At 39.1% G+C, this 26,311-nt stretch overlaps 1 protein-coding gene across 1 annotated transcript in view; it reads right to left on the reverse strand.

Moving 5' to 3' along the window:
* The window catches only part of BLTP3B (bridge-like lipid transfer protein family member 3B), an 83,034-nt gene extending 58,559 nt beyond the window's left edge, over nt 1-24,475 (reverse strand). The window contains exons 1-2 of the mRNA XM_052640591.1: nt 24,150-24,475; nt 12,293-12,343 (exon numbers count right to left, since the gene is read on the reverse strand). Of these exons, the coding sequence (XP_052496551.1) occupies nt 12,293-12,343; nt 24,150-24,475 (377 nt within the window). The remainder of the gene's footprint in view (nt 1-12,292; nt 12,344-24,149) is intronic.
* Between the last annotated feature and the right edge of the window lie 1,836 nt (nt 24,476-26,311).

Consider the following 26,311-nt stretch of genomic DNA (forward strand, 5'->3'; position numbering starts at 1 on the left):
GGCATTTGACAAAGTTAACACCATGAATGAACACATAACTCTCAATAAACTAGGAACTGAAGAGAACTTCCCCAAAACTACAAAGAACTTGTACAAAAACTCTAGAGTTACAATCATAGTTTATGATGAGAGACTAAAATGCTTTTTCCCTAAGACAGAGACAAGACAAGGAGGCCCGCTCTCAATACTTTTATTCAACACTGTATTAGAGGTTCTAGCTGACATAGGAAGGCAAAAAAAATAAAAAATAATTTTAAAATAATAAAAATAAAAGTCATTCAGTTTAGAAATAAAATAAAACTATCTTTTTCCAGATGACATTATCATTTATGTAGAAAATCCTATGACTCTTAGGACAAAAACAAACCCAAACTACCAGAACTAATAAATGAGTTTAGCAAGGTTATAAGATATAAGACTAACATAAAAAAATAAAATGAATTGAAGACACAAGAAAGACTCCCAGTGGCCAAAGCTGGAAAAATCTGGGCAACAAAATGCAATTTATTGGATTATAACTCAAAGTATAAAATAAATATATGTGAGTCTACATAGATAAAAATGCGTGACTGAATAAGTAAATAACTGGGGGAAAATTGATAAACCTCCTGCACAGAAAAATTTTAAATTGCTTGTAAGATATTCTAACCTTACGGAAGTGGAGCAGAATTCCTCACTCATTTTGTGTTAGCTGCATATAGTACTTCCTTCCTTCCAAAACATATGGTATGAAAGTGAGGAATAGAGTAATTTTATAGTGGATAACCTGACACACACTGTTATCAATCAGATGATCAGTGCAACATCACCAAGAAGAGATCTAAAAACACATATAGACTGAAGGTCAAGAGAATGAAAGAAGATATTCTAGGCATGGAAATCAAAAGAAAGCCAGAGTAGAAATAATATACCACAAAAAGTATACTTTAATACAAAGACTGCAACAAGAGACAAAGAAGGAATTATATAGTGATCAAAAGATCAATCCAAGTTGAAGATGCAACAACTGGAAATATACATATATGCACCCAACATGGGTTTCCCAGGTGGCGCTAGTGGTAAAGAATCCGGGAGACACGGGTTCAATCCCTGGGTCAGGAAGACACCCTGGAAAAGGGCATGGCAACCCACTCCAGTATTCCTACCTAGAGAATCCCATGGACAGAGGAGCCTGATGGGCTACAGTACATATGGTCACAAAGTGTTGGACACGACTGAAGCGACTTAGCATGCACACCAAACATAGGAAAACCTAAACACGTAAGCAAATATTAACAGACAAAGAGGAAGAAACTGACAGTAACACAGTAACAGAAGGGGATTTTAACACCCTACTTATATCAATGGACAGATGATTCTGACAGAAAAATCAATAAGAAAACACTGATCCTAAATGACATATTAGAATTACAATCACATGAGGCTGATTGATATTTATAGAGCAATCCATCTAAAAACAGCAGAATATAAATTATTTTCAAGTACACATGGAACATTCTTTAGGACAGATCACACAATAGATTATAATACAAGTTTCATTAAATTTCAGAAGACTGAAAACATGAAGCATCATTTTCAATCACACACTATGAGACTAAACATCAACTACAAGGGGAAAAAAAAAGAACAAAAAGCACAAACATGTGGAGGGTAAACAATACGCTCTAAACAACCAGTGAGTCACTGAAGAAGTCAAAGAGGAAATTAAAAAATAACCTACAGACAAATGAAAATGAAAACACAATGACCCAAAATCTACAGACTCAGCAAAAGCAGTAACAAGAGGGAAGTTGACAGCAATACAAGCTTATGTCAGGAAACAAGGGAAATCATAAATCTAAAGAAACTAAAAAAAGAACAAACAAAACCCAAAGTTGGTAGAAGGAAAAAAATCATAAAGATCACAGCAGAAATAAATAGAAAGAAAAAAATAGAAAAGATAAATAAACGAAGAGTTGGTTTTTTGAAAATTTAAACAAAACTGACAAACTTGTAGTCAGACTCCTCAAGAAAAAAAGGGCCCACATCAGTAAAATCAGAAATGAAAAAGAGGTTACAATTGACACCACAGAAATATAAAAGATCATAAGAGATTACTACCAATAAATATGTCAATAAAATGGACAGCCTAGAAGAAATGACAAATTCCTAGATATGTACAATTTTCAAAGACTGAATCAGAAAGAAATAGAAAACATGACCAATTACCAATAGTAAAAGTGAATTAAATAATTTCAAAAACTCCCAACAAACAGAAGTCCAGAACCAGAGGGCTGGCTCTTCCTCCAGCTGGTAGAATTCAGCTATAGGAATTCTACCAGCTAGAGGAAGAGTTAACACGTATCTCTCTCAAATTATTCCCAAAAAACACAGAGGAAGAAATACTTTCAAACTCATTCTACAAGGCCTGCATCACCGTGATATCAAAACCAGACAAACACATCACAACAAAAGAAAATTCCAGGCCAAGATCACTGATGAACATAGATGCAATGCTCCTCTAGAGAATTATTAGCGAACCAAATTAAGCAATACATTAAAAGTATCACACAGCATGACTGAGTGGGATTTGCCCCAGGGATGCAAGAATGACTCAAAAGCCACAAAACAATCAATGTGATAAACCATATTAACTGAAGAATAAAAACATATGATCATCTCAACAGATACAGCTTTTGATAAAATTGAACAATTATTTATGATAAAAACTCTCAACAAAGTGGTATAGAGGGAACATAGCTCAACATAATAAAGGCCATATATGACAAATCCACAGCTACATCATACTTAATGGTAAAAGCAGAAAGCATTTCCTCTAAGATTAGGAACAAGACAAGGATTCCCCCTCTTGTCACTTTTTTATTCAGTATAGTATTGGAAGTCTTAGGCACACAAATCAGACAAGAAAAATAAATGAATAAAAGGAACAAAATTGGAAAGGAAGAAGTAAAACTGTCACCGCTTGCAAATAACACGGTACTATACATAAAAATCCCAAAGAAACCAAGAAAAAAATACTAGAACTCACTGATAAATTCAGTAAATTTGTAGGATACAAAATAATATGCATAAATTATTGTATCCTTATACACTAACAATGAACTGTCAGAATGAGAAACAATCGCATTTACCACTGCATTAAAAAAGAATAAAATACTTAGGAATAAACCTGAGGAGGCAAAAGACATGTCCTCTGAAAACTGTAAGACAATGACAAAAGAAAGTGAAGACACAAATGTAAAGATATAATGTGTTCTTAAATTGGAAGAATTAATATTGTTAAAATGACCATACTACCCAAGGCAATCTATAGATTCAACGCTGCTGCTGCTGCTGCTGCTGCTGCTGTTAAATCACTTCAGTCGTGTCTGACTCTGTGCGACCCCACAGACGGCAGCCCACCAGGCTCCCCCGCCCCTGGGATTCTCCAGGCAAGAACACTGGAGTAGGCTGCCATTTCCTTCTCCAGTGCATGAAAGTGAAAAGTGAAAGTGAAGTCTGAAGTCGCTCAGTTGTGTCTGACCCTCAACGCAATCCCTAACAAATTACCAACAGTATTTTTCACAGGACTAAAAATAATTTTAAAATCTTATGGAAACACAAAGCCCTCAGAGAGCCAAAATAATCTTGAGAAAGAACAAAGTTGGAAGTATCACACTGCCTGATTTCAAAATACTCTGCAAAGCTACAATAATCAAAACAGTATGGTACTGGCACAAACACAGACACATCTATCAATGGAAAAGAACAGAGTTCAGGAATGAGCCAACACTTGTATAGGCAATTAATCTACAACAAAAGAGGCAAGAATATACAATGTGGAAAAGACAGCCTCCTCAATAAATGATGTTGATAAAACTGGACAGCTGCATACAAAAGAATCAAATTGTACTAATTTCTCACACCATGCACAAAAATAAATTTTAAATGGATTAATAAAGATAAATGTAAGAACAGAAATCATAAAACTTCTATAATAACACATAGGCAGTATGCTCTTGGACATTGGTCTTAGTAATATATTTTTGGATATATTTACATATCTCTTCAGGAAAGGGAAACTAAAGCAAAAATAAACAATGAGACTATATCAAACTAAAAAGCTTTTATACAGTGAAGGAAACTATCAACAAATAAAAAGGTCACCTACTGGATGAGAGAAGATATCTGTAAACAATTTATCTAACAAAGGGTTAAAACACAAAATAAAGAATTCAAACATTTAAAAAAGGTCAGAAGACCTGGATATTTTCCCAAAGAAGGCAGACAGATGATCAAAAGGAATCTGAAAAGATGCTCAAAATCAGTAATCATGAGGGAAATGCTAATCAAAACTGCAATGAGATATCACCTCACATCTGTAAGACTGGCTATTATCAGAAAAACCACAAGTAATAAGTATTAACGAGGATGTGTAGAAAAGGGAACCCTCATGGATTGTTGGTGGGGCTGTAAATGCGTACAGCAACAATGGAGAACAGTAAGGAGGCTCCTCCAAAAATTAAAAACAAAGTCGCTCAATTGTGTCTGACTTTTTGCAACCCATGGACTGGAGACGGCCAGGTTCCTCTGTCCATGGAATTCTCTAGGCAAGACTACTGGAATGGGTCGCCATTCCCTCCTCCAGGGCATTACCCAACCCAGAGATAGAATCCAAGTCTCCTCCATTGCTGGCAGTCTCTTTACCATCTGAGCCACCAGGAGCTATCACACAATCCAGCAATTCCACTCCTGGATATTTATCCAAAGGAAACTGAAACACTATTTAGAAAAGATATACGTACCCCTATGTTCACTGCAGCATTATTTACAATAGCCAAGATATGGAAGCAACATGTTTATCAAAGGAATGTTACTCGGCCATAAAACAGATACAGAGAATGAATAAGCGGTTGCCAGAGGGGAGAGGGACAGAAGAAGAAGAAAAATAGGTGAGGGACATTAAGCAGTACAAACTTCCATTCACAAAATGAACGAGTCATGGGTGTGAAATCTACAGTGTGGGAAATACAGTCATAAGTATGTAATATCACTGTATGGGAAAAGATGGTCAACTAGACATCGCGGTGATCGTTAGGAAATATATAGAAATGCCGAATCACTATATTGTGCAACAAGAACTAACACAGTGCTGCAGGTCAATTACACTTCAAAAACAAATAAACTTACAAAAAAGAGATGAGATTTGCGGTTACCAGAGGGCAGAGGGAGGGGTAACTAGATGAAGGCAGTCCAAAGGTACAAAAGGAAAGTTATGACCAACCTAGACAGCATAGTTGGACTGTGAAGAAGGCTGAGCGCTGAAGAATTGATGCTTTTGAACTGTGAAGTTGGAGAAGACTCTTGAGAGTCCCTTGGACTGCAAGGAGATTCAACCAGTCCATCCTAAAGGAGATCAGTCCTGGGTGTTCATTGGAAGGACTGATGCTGAAGCTGAAACTCCAATACTCTGGGCCACCTCATGCGAAGAGTTGACTCATTTGAAAAGACCCTGATGCTGGGAAAGATTGAGTGCAGGAGGAGAAGGGGATGACAGAGGATGAGATGGCTGGATGGAATCACCGACTCAATGGATGTGAGTTTAAGTGAACTCCGGGAGTTGGTGATAGACAGGGAGGCCTGGCGTGCTGCGGTTCATGGGGTCGCAAAGAGTCAGACACGACTGAGTGACTAAACTGACTGAAAGGTACAAACTTCTAGTAATAAGATAAGTAATACTAAGGATGCAATGTAAAACATGATACAAATAATTAACACTGCTGTACATTAATATGAACATTAAGAGAGTAAATCCTAAAAGGTCTCATCACAAACAAAATTGTCTTCAATTCTTTAATTTTGTATACATGTGATACAATTGATGCCCACTAAACTTATTTTGGTCATCATTTCATGATGCATGTACATAAAACAAATTATTATGCTATAGAACTTAAACATACAGTGCTATATGACTTTAGTATAATTAATTATATATCTCAATAAAACTGGAAAAAAAATGATAAAACACACTGATAATATGTACCCTAAATTTGACAATAAAAATGGCTCTCTACTTTTGTTGTGTTTTTGCCAAAAACCCATAACCCATTCTAATTATGAGAAAAAATAGATAAAGCCTGTTGGAAAGACACTGAACAAAATATCTGACAAATATTACTCAACTCTCAAGGTCATGAAACACAAGGAAAGTCTGAGAAACTGTCACAGCCTGGAGGGGCCTAAAAAGATACAATGATTAAATACAATGTAGTATTCACAATGGGTTCCTAGAACAGAAAAAGGATACTAGGCAAAAACTAAGGAAATTTGAATAAAATATTGGCTATAGTTAATAATAATTTATATAAATATTTACTCATTATTGTGGTAAATGTACCATACTAATGTAAGATGTTAACAATACAGGAGATGCGCTAGGGAATGTATGAAAACTCTCTGTACTAGCCTTAGAACTTTTCTACAAATCTAAAAGTATTCTAAAGTAAAAATCTCATTTAAAAAATCATTGAACTGCATATGGGAAGTTTATCTCAATAAAAAGTTACTGCAATAAAAATGTTAATTATGTTTCCATATGCTAGCAACAAACAATCAGAAAATTTTAAAGTATCATTTACATTAATCAGGAAGCAACAGTTAGAACTGGACATGGAACAACAGACTGGTTCCAAATAGGAAAAGGAGTATGTTAAGGCTGTATATTGTCACCCTGCTTATTTAACTTGTGTGCAGAGTACATCATGAAAAACACTGGGCTGGAAAAGCACAAGCTGGAATCAAGATTGCCGGGAGAAATATCAATATCCTCAGATATGCAGATGACACCACCCTTATGGCAGAAAGTGAAGAGGAGCTAAAAAGCCTCTTGATGAAAGTGAAAGAGAAGAGTGAAAAAGTTGGCTTAAAGCTCAACATTCAGAAAACGAAGATCATGGCATCTGGTCCCATCACTTCATGGAAAATATATGGGGAAACAGTGGAAACAGTGTCTGGGAGATGGTGATGGACAGGGAGGCCTGGCGTGCTGTGATTCATGGGGTTGCAAAGAGTCGGACGCGACTGAGCAACTGAATTGAACTGAACGAGTTTGAAATTCTTAGAGATAAACCTGACAAAGGGTTATAAGACCTACATACTGAAAACTAGAAGATACTGCTGAGAGAAATTAAACAAGACATAATTATATAGAGAAATAAAACAAGTAGGTAGATCAGAAGACAGTATTGTTTAGATGTCAGTTCTCTCCAAACAGAATTATGGCTCCCAAGCAAATATCCAGCAGACTTTTTGGTAGGAATGACGAGCTAATTCTAAAATTTACATGAAAATGCAAAAAACCCAGCATGTCAAAATAACTCTGAAAAAGATAAATCAAGCTGGAGGCCTTGTCCCACCAATTTCAAGCTTATTTAAAAGCTACAGTAATCAACACAGTCTGATATTGGAGTAAAGACAAATAATCAGTGGAACAAGCCCAAGTTTATAGTCAGCTGATTTTCAACAAAGGTACAATATCAATTCAGCGAGAAAAAGATGGTATTTTCAATAAATTGTGTTAGAGCAACTGTTCAGCAATATGCAAAGAGAAGGAAAAAAGAACTTTGATACTTAATCACACCACAAATAACAAATTAACTCTAAATGGATTGCAGACTAAAATCTAAGAACAGAAAGTATAAAACTTTTGTAGGAAAATGCTGGAGAAAAAGACTTGGAGCTTGGTGAAGATTTCTATAACACAACAAAAAGTTCACAAACCAAAAAAGAAAAAAATCAACAAATTATACTTCAACAAAATTAAAAATTCTGTGCATCAAAAGATACTATTTCTACAAAACAAGCCACAGACTGGCAGAAAATATTTACAAACATATATCTGAAAAAGGACTTGTATCTACAATATATAAGGAACTCTTACAACTCAAAAGTAAGACATCTCATTAATTAAATAGGTAAAAGATTTAAATAGACTCTCAAACAAAAGAAGTCATAACAGATAGTGTACAAGCACACTGAAGGATGTACATCATCAGTCAATGCTGCTAAGTCGCTTCAGTCGTGCCCGACTCTGTTTGACCCCATAGATGGCAGCCCACCAGGCTCCGCCGTCCCTGGGATTCTCCAGGCAAGAACACTGGAGTGGGTTGCTATTTCCTTCTCCAATGCATGAAAGTGAAAAGTGAAAGTGAGGTCGCTCAGTCGTGTCCAACTCTTTGCGAAACCATGGACTGCAGCCTACCAGGCTCCTCCGTCCATGGGATTTTCCAGGCAAGAGTACTGGAGTGGGTGGCCATTGCCTTCTCCATCAGTCAATAGGAAACTGCAAATTAAAAACCACAATCAGATACCGCTACTTATCCACTAAACTGGGCAAAATTAAAAGACTAAACTGAATGCTAGTGAAGAATGGAGCAAGTGGAACTGTCACACAATTGCTGGTGAGAATATAAAATATAGACTTTGGGACACATTTATTCAAGAGAAATGAAAAGTATATGTCCTCACAAAGATTTAAACATAAATGTTCATAGGAGCTTTATTTGTAACAGCCCAAACTAGAAAGAACCCAAATAACGATTAACAGGTGAACGGATAAACAATTTTATTGTGGAACTGTGGCATACACACAATGGAATATACCCAGCAATACAACATAATGCATAAAACAACATAGGTTAATTGCAAAATAATTATGCTGAGGAGAAAAGGGCAGGAAAGAAGTATACTAAATGATTATATGAAATCCTGGGAAATACAAACTAATGTAAGTGAAATAAAGTAGATCAATAATAATAACAGATAAGGCAGGAAGACAGGATGGAGAAGATTACAAAGGAGTATAAAGAAATGTTTGAGAGCACAAATCAAAATTTCAACAAATTGTACACCTTCAATATGTGCAATTTATTGCACAAAACAATTATATTTCAATAGAGGTGTTTAAATCAGATATTTATATAGGTAATTATATATATCCATATATATATATGGCTTCCCTTGTGGCTCAGATGGTAAAGAATCCGCCTGCAATGCGGAAGACCTTTGATTCCTGGGTTGGGAAGATCCCCTGGAGCAGGGACAGGCGGCCTGGAGAATTCCTTGGACTGTATAGTCCATGGGATCACAAAAAATCAGACACAACTGAGCAACTTTCACTTCACTTCACTTAATATAGATATATATATTAATACATATATTTATATATATATATATAACTGGTTATACTAGATTAGTTGACTTTAATTGTATAATATAAAAACAATCGAGCCAAACAAACTGTAAAGCAAATATGTGTGGGTGTGTATCTCTTAATAAAAAAGAATGGACTAGCTAACTTAATAAAATATAAGGAAATGAGAATTACTAAGGTCTTTGAACCATGGCTTTTTGAAAACCACACCATTGCTATTGTCATCTAGATTTAGAGCCAAGTGAAATAACTTAGTAGAGCCATAGGAAGTATTTATACAAGAAAAGAATATAAAATAATTTTACAATTTTAGTGCTGGAAAAGTTTCTCTAATTCAAAGTCCTCATTCCACAGCAGAGAATGTGAAGCCAAGAGAGTTTAAGTTCATAGTTCAAGGTCACACTAAGGCAAAACCAAGACTACAATCAAATCTGTACAATTTTAACTTAAGAGGTATTTTAGGATCAATTACCATTCCATTCCCCTTCATGGATCACAGCCTTGTCGTGACAAAGGGGCTTGCATAACTCAATGAAGCTATAAGCCATGCTATGCAGGGCCACTCAAGACAGACAGGTCATAGTGGAGAGTTCTGACAAAACATGGCCCACTGGAGAAGTGAACGGCAAATCACTCCAGTATTTTTGCCCCAAGAATCCCATGAACAGTATGAAAAGGTAAAACGATACGATGCGAGAAGATGAGCCCACCAGGCGGAAGGCACCCAATATGCTACTGTGGAAGAGTGGAGAAATAGCTCTAGGAGGAATGCAGAGGCTGGGCCAAAGTGGAAATGATACTAGGTTGTAGATGTGTCTGAAAGTACAGTCAGACGTGGTGAAAGTAAAGCCTGATGCTGTAAACTGAACAATATTGCATAGGAACCTGTTAGGTTCCTAAATCAAGGTAAATTGAACATGGTCAAGCAGGAAAAGGACAGTTTTCCTTCCAATCCCAAAGAACGGCAATGACAAAGAATGTTCAAACTATCACACCACTGCACTCATTTCACATGCTGGCAAGATTACGCTCAAAATCCTTCAAGCTAGGCTTCAGCAGTATGTGAACCAAGAACTTCTAGATGTATTAGCTGGGTTTAGAAAAGGCAGAGGAGGAACCAGAAATCAAATTGCCAACATCCATTGGGTCATAGAGAAAGCAAAGGAATTCCAGAAAAACATCTATTTCTGCTTCATCAACTATGTGAAAGCCTTTGACTGTGTGAAGGATCACAACAAACTGTGGAAAATTCTTAAAGAGATGGGAATATCAGATGAGCTTGTCTCCTGAGAAACCTGTATGCAGGTCAAGAAGCAACAGTTACAAACAGACATGGAACAACAGACTGGTTCCAAATTGGGAAAGGAGTATTCACCCTGCTTATTTAAAATCATATGCAGAGCATATCATATGAAATGCAGGGCTGGATGAATCACAAGCTGGAATCAAGATTGCTAGGAGAAATATCAACAACCTCAGATATGCAGATGATACCACTCTAATGAAAGTGAAGAGAAACTAAAGAGCCTCTTGATGAAGGTGAAAGAGAAAAGCGAAAAAGCTGGCTTAAAACTCAACATTCAAAAAACCAAGATAGCATCCAGTCCCATCACTTCATGGCAAATAGATGGGGAAAAGTGGAAACAGTGGCAAATTTTATTTTTTTGGGCTACAAAATCACTGCAGCCACAAAATTAAGACACTTGCTCCTTGGAAGAAAAGCTATGACAAACCTAGATAGCATATTAAACAGCAGAGATATCACTTGGCAGACCAAGGTCGGTATAGCCAAAGTTATGGCTTTCCCAACATGTATGGATGTGAGAGTTGAACCATCAAGAAGGCTGAGCACTAAAGAATTGATACTTTTGAATTGTGGTGCTGGAGAAGACTCTTGAGAGTCCCTCAGACTGCAGGAGATCAAACCAGTCAATCCTAAAGGAAATTAACCCTGAATATTCATTGGAAGGACTGTTGCTAAAGCTCCAATACTTTGGCCACCTGATGTGAAGAACTGACTCACTGGAAAAGACCCTGATGCTGGGAAAGACTTAGGGCAGGAGGAGGATTGGGGTGACAAAGGATGAGATGGTGGGATGGCATCACCCATTCAGTGGACATGAACTTGGGCAAACTTCAGGGAAGGCTGGCGTGCTGCAGTGCATAGGGTCGCAAAGAGTTGGCCACGACTTGGCAACTGAACAACAAATTTGTTTTAAAAAACTTACAAGGATGGGACAAGGATCAAGATATGCTCATAATAAATTCCTCCCCCCCCTTTTTTTGAGCATTCACAATTTGCAGAGTTTATTTGGCTTGGTTACTTTTGTAATATGCATGTAAAGAAAATCAGCCAATCCTGTCTAACTAGTTTTTCCACAGAAACATTCAAAGAATGGAAAGGCTGCAAACTGGCAGCCTGTGAGCTGTGTTTTGCCCACAGACATGTTTTGTCGGGCCTGCACAGTGTTTCTAACAACCAGAATATGTGGCTAACATTTAAAATGGGTAGATGTTACATTAAACCTGGGTTTCTAAATCTCGTTGAAATGTCAGAAAACCTGACACAATTAGATATACATTCTTCAAGGCAAAAACTGAGCTCTGATTAAGCTCTTGGGTAACTTAGACAAATGAGACAAAATTAATGCTTTCAAAGACCTCATGATTTACTATTAGAAGCAATCACAGAAAGAAATTATTGTAATGTTTTACAGTCATACTATGTGTCAGGCAATGAGTGACAGATATTATAATAAAAATGAGACTAGGTTAAGATGGAGGAGGGAAGAGGTCATCAACTTTGTTAAAGAGCCTACTGCTTTGGAAAGGCTTCATGGAGGAGGCAGCACTGGAGCCACGTCTTTGAGAGTAACTTTTTGCTAGGTGACCAGGGCAGAGGAGGACATTTCAGATAAGCAGCAGCATGTTCAAGGTTATCATATGCAGCCAGCACAGATGAAGCACAAGGCTAACAATAAGGTCGTTTGAAAAGCATAAGGTAGTTTGAAAAGAAATGATATGCTTTGAAAGCATAGCAGCAGCCAGATCGTGAAGAACTCTTGTATCTCATGCCAAGGAATGCAGGTTTCATCCTACATATCGGTATTATTCCCACAGTGCCCCTGAGGAGACTGCTCATGATTCAACCTAGGTGGAACAGAAATAAAAAGGGTAAAGATATGCCAGCTGAACCCCACTCCCAACTGCTCTTTCAACTAGAATGAGCCCTACTACTATTCTACACAGTAAAGTTCTATTTATATTTCTTTGGACAAAAAATTATGTTATAAACCAAAAAAAGAAAAAAAATTTTAAAGCTTGAACATGAGCTATTGAAAAATATTTACCAAGAAATTAAATAAGATTAGTATTTTGTCAAGATCTCTCTGGCAACAGTTCCAAGAATGGAATAAAGAAATATGAGAAGGGCTTCCCTGGTGGTCCAGTGGTTAAGAATCCACCTGGCAATGCAGGGGATACCAGTTCGATTCCTGGTCCCTGAAGATCCCACATGCTTCAGGGCAACTAAGCCCATGCACCAGAACTACTGAGCCTGCAATTTGGAGGCCGCAAACTGCAACTACCGAGCCCATATGCCAAAACTACTGAAGCCTGGGTACCTAGAGCCCATGCTCCACAACAGGAGAAGCTATTGCAATGAGAAGCCTGCAAACTGCAATGAGAGAAAGTGCACAGGCAACAACGAAGACCAAGAGCAGCCAATAATAAATAAATAAATTTATTTTTTTAAAGAAGCATGAGAAATGAGAATATTTAACCTCAACTGATCCAAGAAATTATGATTTAAATCTGGGTAGTGACAGTAGAGATATTCAAATCTTACTGATATCTACTTTGTAGCAAATAACCTGCTATATGCTATATTCAGGATAAAAAGATAAATTCAAGAGTTATTTAAATAAAAAGAGACAATCACTGATTAAAATGAGAAGGTTAAGAAGAAAAAGGAATTAAGCTTTGTAGGTGACCTGAATAAAAGCAAAGACAGATGTGATTTAAGCTTAGACGAAAATCACTATACCTTACCTTCAATAAGCTAAGCACAAACCAGACCAAAAAAGAAACGCTAAGGGGGTGTAATCTAGGCAAAGCAAAATTTACAGCCATGACTATACTTCCGAAGCAAAGGTCCCAGAGGATTTGCTAGAGGTATACACAAAATCAGAACCATCCTTGAATGCCACCAGAAACAACAGAAGTTCTTAACTACCAATATCTTAACAATCTCAAAGGTTTTTCTAACAGTCTACTAAAAGATAAAGCTTGGCATTCTTCATTGGCAATTTGGATAAGATCCAGATAACCGAATGATGATGGAATCAAGAATATTGGAAAGCAAACTGTCGGGAGCCATGTTAGGCATTACTGACAAAATGGAGGCACGGCCCCAACCCCCTCTCCTCATCCTGCAGGCACGGTCCCGGGTTGAAGGAGTTAGGTCTTGTGATTCTGACTTGTTCTTTCCTTTCTTCGGTTGAGTTGGCTGGGAAGAATGTTAAGGTGCTTATTGTTTTTGAGAAAAGCATGAGAAAGCACAAAGCCTTCTGCAGTTGTGCCCAGAAAATAATCTATAAAGTAACCACTGACATTTGTTCAAGGATCTTTACCAAGAATGTTCCAGGATGAGCAAGTAGGCTGCAGCTTGTGGCCATGGGAAGGATTGTTATCTGAGACCTGTTTGTGAGGGGAATGTTTATGGCAAAAGAAGTTTGCTGAGCTTAGGGTTTAGGAATAATTAAGAATAGCTAGAAGCCTTTTTAGGAGATAGTGAGCTTAAGATGCTAGGGGCAAAGAGGATTCAGAAAGATAAGAAGTAAACTGAGGAATGTGGTGTGCAACCCAGACATAAACATGAGTTACAATGTAATCACAAGTTAAGTATAGGACAAATAAGAGGAAGTAGATAATAGATAGTAAAGCTTTCACCAGGAGTAGGGACTCTGAAGCAGGAACTCTGTTTGAAGGGCAACAGTGATTTCTGGAGATAATAAATCTGGGTGAGGGGGAACTAAAAATGTCAAACCTCTGACCTAATGCTTTTGTCAAAGTATAAAAGAAAACCTGAAGCTTGAAATAAACATGCAGCCCTGCACCTTGAGTCAGAGACTACATCATTCCCCGTAGACACTGCTCATCCCTTCAGGCTGATTGCCTGGCTGCTGGAGCTGGACTCTGGCAGCATACAAGAATAGTGGAAAATAATATTTAAGTCATCACACCTACAATTGCCAGCTAATAAATGGTCAGCAGGTTTGTCAATTGTTCCATTACACCAAGGATAAGTATGTAACAAGTGGCTCAATTCTGCTCATGACTAGTCTTCAATTATGAATTTCTTAGTAGACTTTTAGAGATCCAAAGTATTTAAGTGTATAAATTTCCCAAGCATGAGAAGCGTTCAAATGTAAGTTTCTAGGTTTTTCACTGAGTCCTAGACTAAAAAATTTAGCGCTATTTCCATGAATCTGGTTTTATAGCATAACTGTTTTCCCTGATTTTTAAAGGGCAGTGGGAGAAAGAAGAAAAGATTGGGGTGGGAGCCCTTACATTCTTCAAAATGAATTCTGTTTTCACAGCTGTTCATGAGAGTTATTTCAATGTCTTTGATAAAAATTATAACCAACATTAAAAACACAAAACTTTCAAGTTCTTCAGTGAATTGGTCAAAACATTCTCTTTATGAAAAGAGCCTTCATACCTCATTAATTACATTAGACTATAATGCCTAACCCATTAAAGAGTAGATAATGTTAATTACTATTTCCAAGTAGCTGACAATAAGTTAAAAAACTCACTCATGCAACATCAGAAAGACCTGGTTATAACTTTAAATGCATTGCCAAATCTTATCTATTAGAAGACATTCTAAGAGAATTGCATGGGCCTGTAGCTACATAGTTTAAAAAAAAAACATGAAATTGGAGTCTGACTAAAATAAGAAGAATTAGAAAATATTCTCAAAGTATCTTTATGTGGGCACAGGAAGTGCTTGCATTTACAGAGAGAGAAGAAAAAAAAATGGGGGATAGAAGAATTACCTGAGGGCAGGAAATTCAGACAAAAGGTCCCTACTCCTGGTGAAAGCAAGTAGTCAGTTGCCAGGATTTCTTAGACTCCTCTGGGACTCATTTGGGTGATTATGAAATTCACAGCACACCAATCTCCACCACAGCCAGCAGGGATCGCTGCAGGGAATGGGTACACAGGGGACACAGAAGGGAGCAAGTTTAAGGGAAGGAAGAGGAAAGGAATGATATGATAAAAATATTTAGCTGTGAGTCACTTTAAAGAAAATACAGTTGTATTTCACACTGGAGTAACTATAGGCAAATGCTGCTTAAAATCTAAGAAAAATTAATCATTTATGATTTTCTTCATTCTCTCTACCACTGGTAGCACTACTACTCTATTAAATCAATATGTTTTAAATTTTATATTTAAAATAATATTTAACAAAAATGAGACAGCTTTGCTATACAAAAGTTACACAAAGAATGAACTAAATAATTCAATATTAAATGAAACCAATTAGGACAAGTACTCTAAAAGACAAGCAACCTACAAACTGTCAAAATTTTAACTGCCAGAAGGCCCAGTTAAAACTATAATCCTCATTTCATTTCATAAAGAATACTAAAGAGTAAAGTCACCTATGAAAAATAACCCACAAACATCAAGATTGTAATATTGCTAAAAATGTATGCAGCTTCATAAATACATGTATTTATGACCTATGTGTTCTATGACGGCAGATGTATAAATTTACAATAGTATAAATCTATTTCTCCAGTCAGCTAAAAATGTTTCTGAACAACTACCATGTACCACAATACTGTGGCAGATGCTAAAGATACAATAGCGAACCACACAAGCACAGTCACTGCCCTCAGAATTCAGAGCCTATCAGGGTTATGCTGCCCTTAAAGAGATGACAGTCTAGGAACTAATAAACAAGAAGCTTTTGTTCTAAAATAAATAAACAACAGTAGAGGAAAACATCACAATGTTATAATAACAGTGGCAGAAAAGAAGTCACAGATTCCTCTCTTAATGGTACTTTTGGGTAGAAAAAAGAGTATATTATACATACAGCCAAAATTGTCTTAAAGGATAGACTAATATAGAGGTTCAAATTTTTTATACAATATTCTTTTTGGCTGGGAGAAGTCTCAAAATAAGTCAATGAATTATGAGACAGACCAATAACAAGTATAATGCCTAAAAAAAAAAAACTACATCCTGGGTCATATTTGCTCAGCTCTTAATTTTGTTTTAATAATTTGGTCTTGATATGATAACTGCTCGTATTTCACTTATGGAAATGGTGTCATAAAACTTGCAAAGTGAAGTGAAAGTTGCTCAGTCATGTACGACTCTCTGCAACCCCATGGACTATACAGTCCATGGAATTCTCCAGGCCAGAATACTGGAGTGGGTAGCCTTTCCCTTCTCTAGGGGATCTTCCCAACCCAGGGATCGAACCCAGGTCTCCCGCATTGCAGGTGGATTCTTTACCAGCTGAGCCACAAGGGAAGCCCCATAAAGCTTGTAACTTACATTCAATCTGAGCTAATATCAACTTGTAAATACCAATATTTAATAGAAATATTAAATTACTCATCTTAAGTAACATAGTATGCAAACTTTAAAACATAAACTGCTAAGAGATCAACTTACTGAGGAAACATTTAGACTGGAAACTGCAATATTAAGGCAAAGTGTAATACTGCAAAAAAAATTATGCAAGTAAAAAGAAATGAATGGAGAAATTGTCCTTCCCCAACTTTAAAGAACTGCTGAGTCAAAAGACTATGTTTTCCAAATCCCTAAAGTCAAATGATTTCCAAGTAATAAACGAATCTCCTAAGGGATATTGCAACAGGATGATAAAATACCATAAAGGAGTAACACAGAAGTGCTGAAAACTCAAAGAAAAGCAAACTCTTAGGTGCAAACTACAGCCTGAACAGGAAGTATGAAAGTGAAGTGAAAGTGAAGTCGCTCAGTCATGTCCAACTCTTTGCGACCCCGTGGACTGGGCTCCTCCATCCATGGGATTCTCCAGGCAAGAATACTGGAGTGGAGAATAATCAAATTATGAAGGTGCTGGATAAGTGACTTAACTACTCAACTGTTACTGTTAAGTCACTTCAGTCATGTCCGACTCTGTGCAACCCCATAGACGGCAAGCCCACCAGGCTCCCCTGTCCCTGGGATTCTCCAGGCAAGAACACTGGAGTGGGTTGCCATTTCCTTCTCCAGTGCATGAAAGTGAAAATGAAAGTGAAGTTGCTCAGTTGTGTCCAACTCTTAGCAACCCCATGGACTGCAGCCCACCAGGCTCCCCCGTCCCTGTCAACACTACCTGTTAAATCTTAGGAAAGTCTATAACCTCACCGTTTTAATAACTTCCTTCTAGGTGACAGAAACAAATACCTTCTGATTCTAGGATAATAGTATTATAATATCCAATAAACCACGCATTCAATCTCCTTCTCACCTTAAGTTTTCAAATCAATCTCCTGAAAGTAACTTTTCTAAGAATCAATATCTGGTTGTAGTTGTAAATTAACATGAAAGAAACAGGCACCCTGCTCAATTTTAGATGCTTCTATGAAGTGTACTTAATAGAAAAAAAGAAAAATCCACCCCCTAAAACTCAACTCACAATTCACTTTTCTGTAATTACTGGCTAAGTCAAAGGATGACCACACACAAAAAACACTGACATCACTGTTGCCAAACTTTAAGAGGCCCAGTCTAAATTAGCTTACAAATAAAGGGATCTCCATTTATATACTTATTAGACAATCAAATTAACGTATCCAGAGCCAAACTCCAGATCTTTTTCCATAAACCTGCTCCTTCTGCGTATCTTCTCCAACTTAATTAATAGCAACTCCATCTTCCCAGTTGCTTATGTCAAAGTCATCCATGACTGTTCTCCTTTTCAATCCACATCTTATTTATTGGCAAAACCTGTGGCTCTGCCTTCAAAATACGTCTAAAACCTGACTATGTATCTCAGCAACTTCACTGCATCCACCTAGCTCCATGCCAGTATTTTTTCTCATCTGGATAGTTAACACTTTTCACTAGGCTCCTGCTTCTTTCCCTGCCCTCCAATTATTTATTTCCCACTTGGCTGCAGAGTGATCAATGGTTCAAAGCCTTCCAGTGGGTTTCAGTCTCACTCAGGGTAAAAGCCAAAGTCACTACAAGGTCCCACAAGATCTGGCCCTTGATTTATCTTTGATCTTATCTTCCTCTACTCACCTCAGTCCTCATTCCAATTCACCTATATTGGAGGCATTAATGTATTTGCCAAAAAATGACAAGTAAGCTTCCTCTTCTGGATCTTTGCATTTGTTCGCACTCCCAATTTCAGCTCTCTCCTCAAATAACACCTTCTCAATTAAGCCTTCTCCATCACTGGATTTAAAATTGCAAAGTCTATCCCCCCCACCTCCATGCACTTCCTACTCCCTTTCTCTGTTACTTTTTGCAATAGCAATGTACTTCACATTTAATTTAAATGTGAAGGTTTATTAATCTAATTACTCTCAGCCTTCTCTGATTAAAATGTAAGCTCCACTGAGGGCAGGGAGTTTGCCCCAACATTATGGACTAGTACCTGGTACAGGGCTTCCCTGGTGGATCAGAGGATAAAGCGTCTACCTGCAATGCAGGAGACTCAGGTTCGATCCCTGGGTTGGGAAGATCCCCTGGAGAAGGAAATGGCAACCCACTCCAGTATTCTTGCCTGGAGAATCCCATGGACAGAGGAGCCTGGCGGGCTACAGTCCACGGGGTCGCAAAGAGTCGGACACGACTGAATGACTTCACACACACACATGGTACAGAGAAGTACTCATTAAATATACTGTGAGGCACTCTAATCTCCCTTCCTTTTGCCATTCAGTCACAAGATCCTGCAAACACTCAACCTTTCCTAATCTCCTTAATAAATATTCCAAATAGTTAATCTTCTCAGGCCACTCTCCCTTTCTACTTATTTCTTCCGCTTTGTTTAGGGTGTATGTCTTGTTGAGACTGTCAAGAAGTTTCTTTTACCTCAATCCTTGGAGCTGGCCGGTATTCAGGCCTTTCCCAAGGCTGTTTCTCTAACCTTCTCATAAATTCTGTGGAATACTGATATCTTTCTACATTATTTTTCTACTTAATCTAATCAGAGCACCGCTATAGACTCTAGGTTTCCAACCCAGAGAAATGTTCCTGAACCTTAGACTGCAAATCAAACTCATAACCATGTACCTTTCTTTAGTGATCATGTCCCTCTTTAATCAGGAATTCTTTATTAGCAGTCACCTCTTGGGATGAAGTTCAATTTCAATTTCCCTAACACGGCAAATGAGGCCCTCCAAAACCTAATTTTGTTCAGTGCCTATTAAAGACACCAAACGGAGCAACAAGCCTGACTCTAAACAGTTCTTCCCATGACCACATCTTTGCTGTACAACCCTTTGCCATTGCTAATTGACCCATGGATAAACAGAACTGGGTCAAACAGATTCTCTCTCTGAAATCTGAAACTTCAACAGGAAAGATCAGACTGGGAGTTGTGAAAGATGGGACAGCACCCTAAAGTAGTGGTTCTCAACTGAGAGTCGTTGTACCTTCCAGGGGACATCTGGCAACATCTGGAGACCTGCTCTCATTATCAAGACTGCGAGTGCTACTGGCATCTAGTGGGTGGAGACCAGAGGTGCCGCTCAACATCCTACAATGCGCAGAGCAGCCTTTCACAAAGAAGAATCCTCTGGTTCAAATGTCAATAGCGCTGAGGTTCAAGTACTCTTCCAACGAGGCCCTAAGCATTGGCTCTTCCAGATTCTGTGACCCACACTAACAGCATTCTATTACATTTCCTCTTTTAGCCTAAGTGAAACAGAGCATGTTTTTGTTGTTTGCAGACAATATAATCTTTTTTTTTACAGTTTTTTTAATTGGAGTATAATTGCTTTACAATGCTGTGTTAGTTTCCGTTGACCAATGAAGTGAATCAGCTCTGTGTGGGTGCTAACGTGCTTCAGTCATGCCTGACTCTTTGTGACCCCAAGGTCTGCAGCCCTCCTGGCTCAGCTGTCCATGGGATTCTCCAAGCGAGAATACTGGAGTAGGCTGCATGCCCTCCTCCAGGGGATCTTCCCCACCCAGGGATCAAACCCTCATCTCTTACCTCTCCTGCACTGGCAGGTGGGTTTTTTACCACTAGCACTATCTGGGAATCAGTTACACATATACATATATCCCCTCCCTCTTGAAACTTCCTCCCACCCCTCCCCTCTTAGTCATTACCTGAGCACCAAGCGAAGCTCCCTGTGGTATACAGGACGTTCCCACCAGCTATCTATCTAACACACAGCAGGGGACGGGGGAGCCTGGTGGGCTGCCGTCTATGGGGTCGCACAAGGTCGGACACGACTGAAGCGACTTAGCAGCAGCAGCAGTATATTTATGACAGACAATATAATCTTAATTAGCCCAGTATCCTAGTCCAATAATCTGACACACATGTGTATACTTTAAATCAGTTTCTCAACCTCAAAACTATTGACATGTAGGTCAAATAATTCTTTCTGTGAGAGAACGTGCTGTCCACCATAGGATGTTTAGCAGCATTCTTGGCCTCTACCTGCTAGTTACAACCCCAAGACCCAACTCTGCCATGTCATGACAATCAGAAATGTCTCCAGACATTGCCAAATATCCTCTGAGGGGTCAAACACCCATTTTTCATAACCACTGCTTAAAACTATACAAAGATTACATTCAGGTGTAGTGTATGTCTTTGCAACACCCACTTCTACCTCCAGCATAATATGCCTTGAGCCAAAGGGGGAGCGGGGGAGCATTTGTATCTGAATCTTCCCCATCTCTTTTTACGTCCTGGCTTAAATTACCCCATCTTCAAGCTTTTACTCCCTGCCCTTCACCTTTGCTGGAGCACATATGTACACATACCACAGTAACAGGTAACGAGGACTTGAGCTGAAAGGTAAGCTCCTGCTTTTATTTTCTTTCTTACACTTGTTCTAACTTTTCTTTAGAGCTTTCCATTTCCTTGGGGAAAAAATACTCTCCTAGAGAACTCTCCAAAACATATTATGTGACAGTTATAGTATGAAAGATCAGGGTAAAATCCCCTTCAAAGGCTTATCCTGTTTCACTTCTATTAAAATGTAACTACTCTGTAACTAATCTGCATGTGTGTGCACATGAACTCACACACACTCACTCACTCACTTGTCCTCTTCAGTTTCAGATCTGTTTCAAGTATACAAACTTTTTATTAACAATGAAGGAGATGCTTGGAATACAAACTAAACAACTAGATAGGGAATAAGTATATAGATTTACACTTCTCAAATAGTTCATTTGCTTTAAACATTTGTTAATCTCTAAAGAATAATTCTCTTATCAGTTCAGTTCAGTTCAGTTCAGTCGCTCAGTCGTGTCTGACTCTTTGCAACCCCATGGACTGCAGTGTGTACGACACTTTGCAACCCCAAGGACTGCAGCACACCAGGCTTCCTATTCTTCACCAACTCCCAGATCTTGCTCAGACTCACATCCATTGAGTCAGTGATGCCATCCATGTTGTCCCCTTCTCCTCCTGCCGTCAATCTTTCCCAGCATCAGGGTCTTTTCCAAGGAGTCAGTTCTTTGCATCAGGTGCCAAATTACAGCTTCAACTTGAGCATCAGTCCTTCCAATGAATATTCAGGACTGATTTCCTTTAGGATTGACTGGTTTGATCTCCTTGCTGCCCAAGGGACTCTCAAGAGTCTTCTCCAACACCACAGTTCAAAAGCATCAGTTCTTCGGTTCTCAGCTTTCTTAAGCCCTTGTATCTGAATAACACTGGTTTTAATCTTACAATTTCACCACACTTAAACCTCCAAGCTCGGAGTAAGCACACTTTTTCTCCTGTTTGTTCCTACATTATCTTCTTTATCTCTTATATAAAGTGTCATTTTCTTTCCAGGATACCAAAGGCACCATATTTATTCAATTATTCAATTGTCCATTATTTCCTAAAACCACAGGAAAATTGGCCATGCCCAATATCTGTGATAATATTGGTGGCTTAAAAAAAAAAAAAGAAGTGTGAAGCACAGTCAATTCATTGTTGCCATTCATGCATTCATTCAAAAAATAGTCATTGAGTACCTACATTATTCTAGACTCAAAAAAAAAAAAACCTGCCCTCATGGAGTTTACATTCAGTACAGAAGACAAATGAACTGCAAATAAATAAGTACATCTTATTACAGATGAGGATGAGTGCTATAGAGAAAAGAATGGTCAGGTAAGCCCTCCATTAAGAAACTACCATGAGTTCCATTCACTAGTCATAACAAATGCCTATTATCGCAAGATGGTATGTTCTGAATATTTCCAATCAAACTGTGTTCCGGATGGTTAGCTCAGTATAGTGACATCTTTATTACTGAATAATCTATAAAATTAAGTTTGACCTAGATAATTTCAGAAGTTCATCACTACCTAACAGTATATTATCACAACACCCACCTTGTTTCTTCTATTGTCATCCTTTATATCTATAAATAACTGTATTTTTCTTAGGAGATGACAGCAACAGCAGTAAGGTTAATATCTTAACCAAGAAGATGAATTAGATACTCTTCAGTCACTTGACTTAAGGAAGTTTTGAAACATGAATTAACTGAAAACTTAAGTGCTTCAAAAACATCATTAGTTAACAGTGCAGTTATTAGAAATCATACAGATTTAAAAAGTAATCCTCTATATGTATAAATGATTCACTATGCTGTATACCTGAAACTAACACATGGTAAATCTACACTCTATTATAAAAAAAAAAAGTAATTCTCAAGATTCAATTCTGAATGTGTCTGTTTTGTGAAGTAAGCCATTACCTTTACAACTAATTTGTAAAAGTCCTTCTCAATGGGAGTTCTATAAGAGAATTAAACTCTATAATGTGCTAAGGTTCCTAATGACTGGACAAACTTTTCTTCAGTGCATCTAAAATGGAACTAGCTATGTAAATACTGTCATCCTCGGGAGAGTGAGAAAATAGAAATTCAAATCATTTTCTGTAGGTGTAAATTTTCTTGTGAACTGAGTATGAGAAAGGCTGGAGGACATCTGCAAGTCAGATCTTACTTAAATCATACAAAATAATGATAAAGTCTTCTACCAAAATGAAGTAATTCATTATTGGATGATATGGACAATTTCAAAAGAAAACTTCCAATTAGTGATGCTATTAAGAAATATATAATCATCAGTGTTTCTATACTTGGTTACTTTAAAAAAATACCTTTATCTTATTCAATGTTATAAGTGAGGAAAATATTTGCTGAATCACAGAAATAATTTTGTTCTCCAGGATACAACCTGTGGTATACAACGATTTGGACAACCAATCGCTCTCTTTACTACGAAAAGTATATCATCACACCCAAGTGTTTTCCTAAAATCAGTTAAAAGTAATCTTTATCTTACAAATAACAGAGAAAAGGGTCATAATCAAGCATTCTGAATTCGCTGTTAACAACTTGGAAACAAGATCCTACATTTAGCCTGTGTTTTGAGACAAATATGGAAAAGTCAGGGGCAGTAACAAACTGCCAGCTTTACTGAGTCATGATTCTGACTAAAACCGCGTTATGAAATGGAAAGGATGACAAGCCTTGGGTTTGTTACCACAGATGTTGACTCCCTGAATTTATGGATCTTAGATTTAAAAAAATAGTAATAAACTCTGTACGAATGATATGGGGCTAAGAAAAAACTTGCCACAGTTGGTAACTCTGATTATTTACCTAAAACAAATCCTAACTGTGCAAACAGGCACACCCTCTAATGCACAGACTGGGAACGGCGAGGCAGGGTGAATTCAGAACAATAACAAGGTTACCATTTCAGTGAGAAGACAAGGCTCAGCCCTAAGAGTCCACACTGCGCTAGACGCCCTGGGTTAACGGAACCGCTCAGCTCCGAATGGAGGCGAGCAGACACCGAGCACCTGGGCGACGTCAGACCATCTCCAGTCTCCGCGCAGGACCGCCCGAGAGGGTCCTCCCGACGCCCCCCAGAAGCCGCGTCGGGGACGATCCCAGCCATCAGTCTCTCCCTGCGACCCAACACGCTCCTCCGCGAGCCGATCGGGGGAGAAAATCCATCTAGGGGCGCCGTCCAGAGGCGAACCTGTCTGTGGGCGACCCCGACCGGGGACGACCCCATCAGGCGCTGACTCGCGAGGCCAGCCCTGAGTGCAGGGGCCAAGGGAGATCAGGGGGCGCGACCTCTGCCCCTCTGGAGCAGGGAGTCCAAGGGTCGCCTCCTGCTCGGCTGCCAGTCCCCGCCGCCCCAGAAGCCGCGGGTTGCCTCTGGTACCCTAGGGCGGAGGCGGGCTTGTGCCCACGCTCGAGGCTCTAACCTGGAAAGGTGCTTCAGGATCTGTTTCTTGATGAGCCCAGCCATGGTGCCGAGGCGGGAGGCGCCGCGCTCTCTGTTCTTCACTGCCTCCTCTCTTCGAGGCCGTCTCCTCTTTGTCCGGATTCACCCGGCCGGAGGAGAGTCTCCTGAGCACTCACGCCCGGGACAGACCCGAGGCCCCGGCCGAGGCCACAGCCGCCACCGCTGCCGCCAAGGACCCGGAGCATTGCGCTCAGGCAGCCGCGGCCGCCGTCGGCGCCATCTTGGCTGCAGCATCACCTAAGAGACCTGGGGGGAGGGCCCGGGAGCCGCGGGCGCGAGGCGGGGCGGGGCCGGCGCGAGGCGGGGCGGCGCGGGGCGGGGCAGCGCCGGCTCGGGAGGTTTGTTGTCCCGTTTCCCTTGCAGGGTCTCGGGTCCGGGGTACTACCTGTCCCTGACTCTCTTGAGTAGTTTAACTCCCAACCTCAGAACCTTTTGGGTTTTAGACCTCCATCTTCAGGCTCTAGTGTCCTTCACTGAGTGCTTCGTCCATATCTCACTTTTCTGTTTCATTTCCCTGTCAGAATTGACTCCACAAAGTGCGGATTGCTTTGCTTTCTTTACTTACTCAGTTTTCTTCATATTCTTCTTTGCTTAGTCTGCGTTACCCTGGCCAAATGCTATAATTTGATGTTTCCTCTAGAAATTCTAAGGAAAGTGAAAGTTGTTAGGGTGTGTTAATAGAGTCCAGGACCTGGACATTCAGTTCAGTTCAGTTCAGTCGCTCAGTCGTGTCCGACTCTGCGACCCCATGAACCGCAGCACTCCAGGCCTCCCTGTCCATCAACAACTCCCGGAGTTCACTCAGACTCACGTCCATCGAGTCAGTGATCCCATCCAGCCATCTCATCCTCTGTCGTCCCTTTCTCCTCCTGCCCCCAATCCCTCCCAGCATCAAAGTCTTTTCCAATGAGTCAACTCTTCTCATGAGGTGGCCAAAGTACTAGAGTTTCAGCTTTAGCATCGTTCCTTCCAAAGAAATCCCAGGGCTGATCTCCTTCAGAATCGACTGGTTGGATCGCCTTGCAGTCCAAGGGACTCTCAAGAGTCTTCTCCAACACCGCAGTTCAAAAGCATTCTAGTTTTGTCTCTAGTATTTTCTAGTTACATTAACCAGGAGAAAATAATTTCTTACTTTTAGTTATCTATACAATACGTTAATATCAGCCTTATCCAACTCCCTAGGTTGCTGTATCTAGAGAAATAAAGGTGTAAAATTTCACTTAAAATTTTCTATGAAAAGGAAGGAAATACCTGAAATCATGGAAAGCTATTACAGCTCTGCACCTTCACTCGACCCAGCTCCAAACCAACACTTTAGAGAGATGAAAATGACCATCCAGTGACATCTGAAAAGGGAGGGAGGGGAGGGAATTACCCTACCTCTGAGGGATGTATCAGAAAAGTCTGTGGGAAGGTATGGGAATGGCAAGGGGATAGTTTACATATAGTCCAACACCTGACCCTTTTAAAGCAAGGGAAAGCAGATACTTGTGGATTGACTATTTACTCAATTTACTCATTTATGAAAGTGAAGTTGTTCAGTCGTGTCCGACTCTTTGCGACCCCATGGACTGTAACATACCAAGCTCTTCTGTCCAT

This window comes from Budorcas taxicolor, chromosome 5, assembly GCF_023091745.1.
Source record: "Budorcas taxicolor isolate Tak-1 chromosome 5, Takin1.1, whole genome shotgun sequence".
Taxonomy (NCBI): Eukaryota; Metazoa; Chordata; class Mammalia; order Artiodactyla; family Bovidae; genus Budorcas; species Budorcas taxicolor.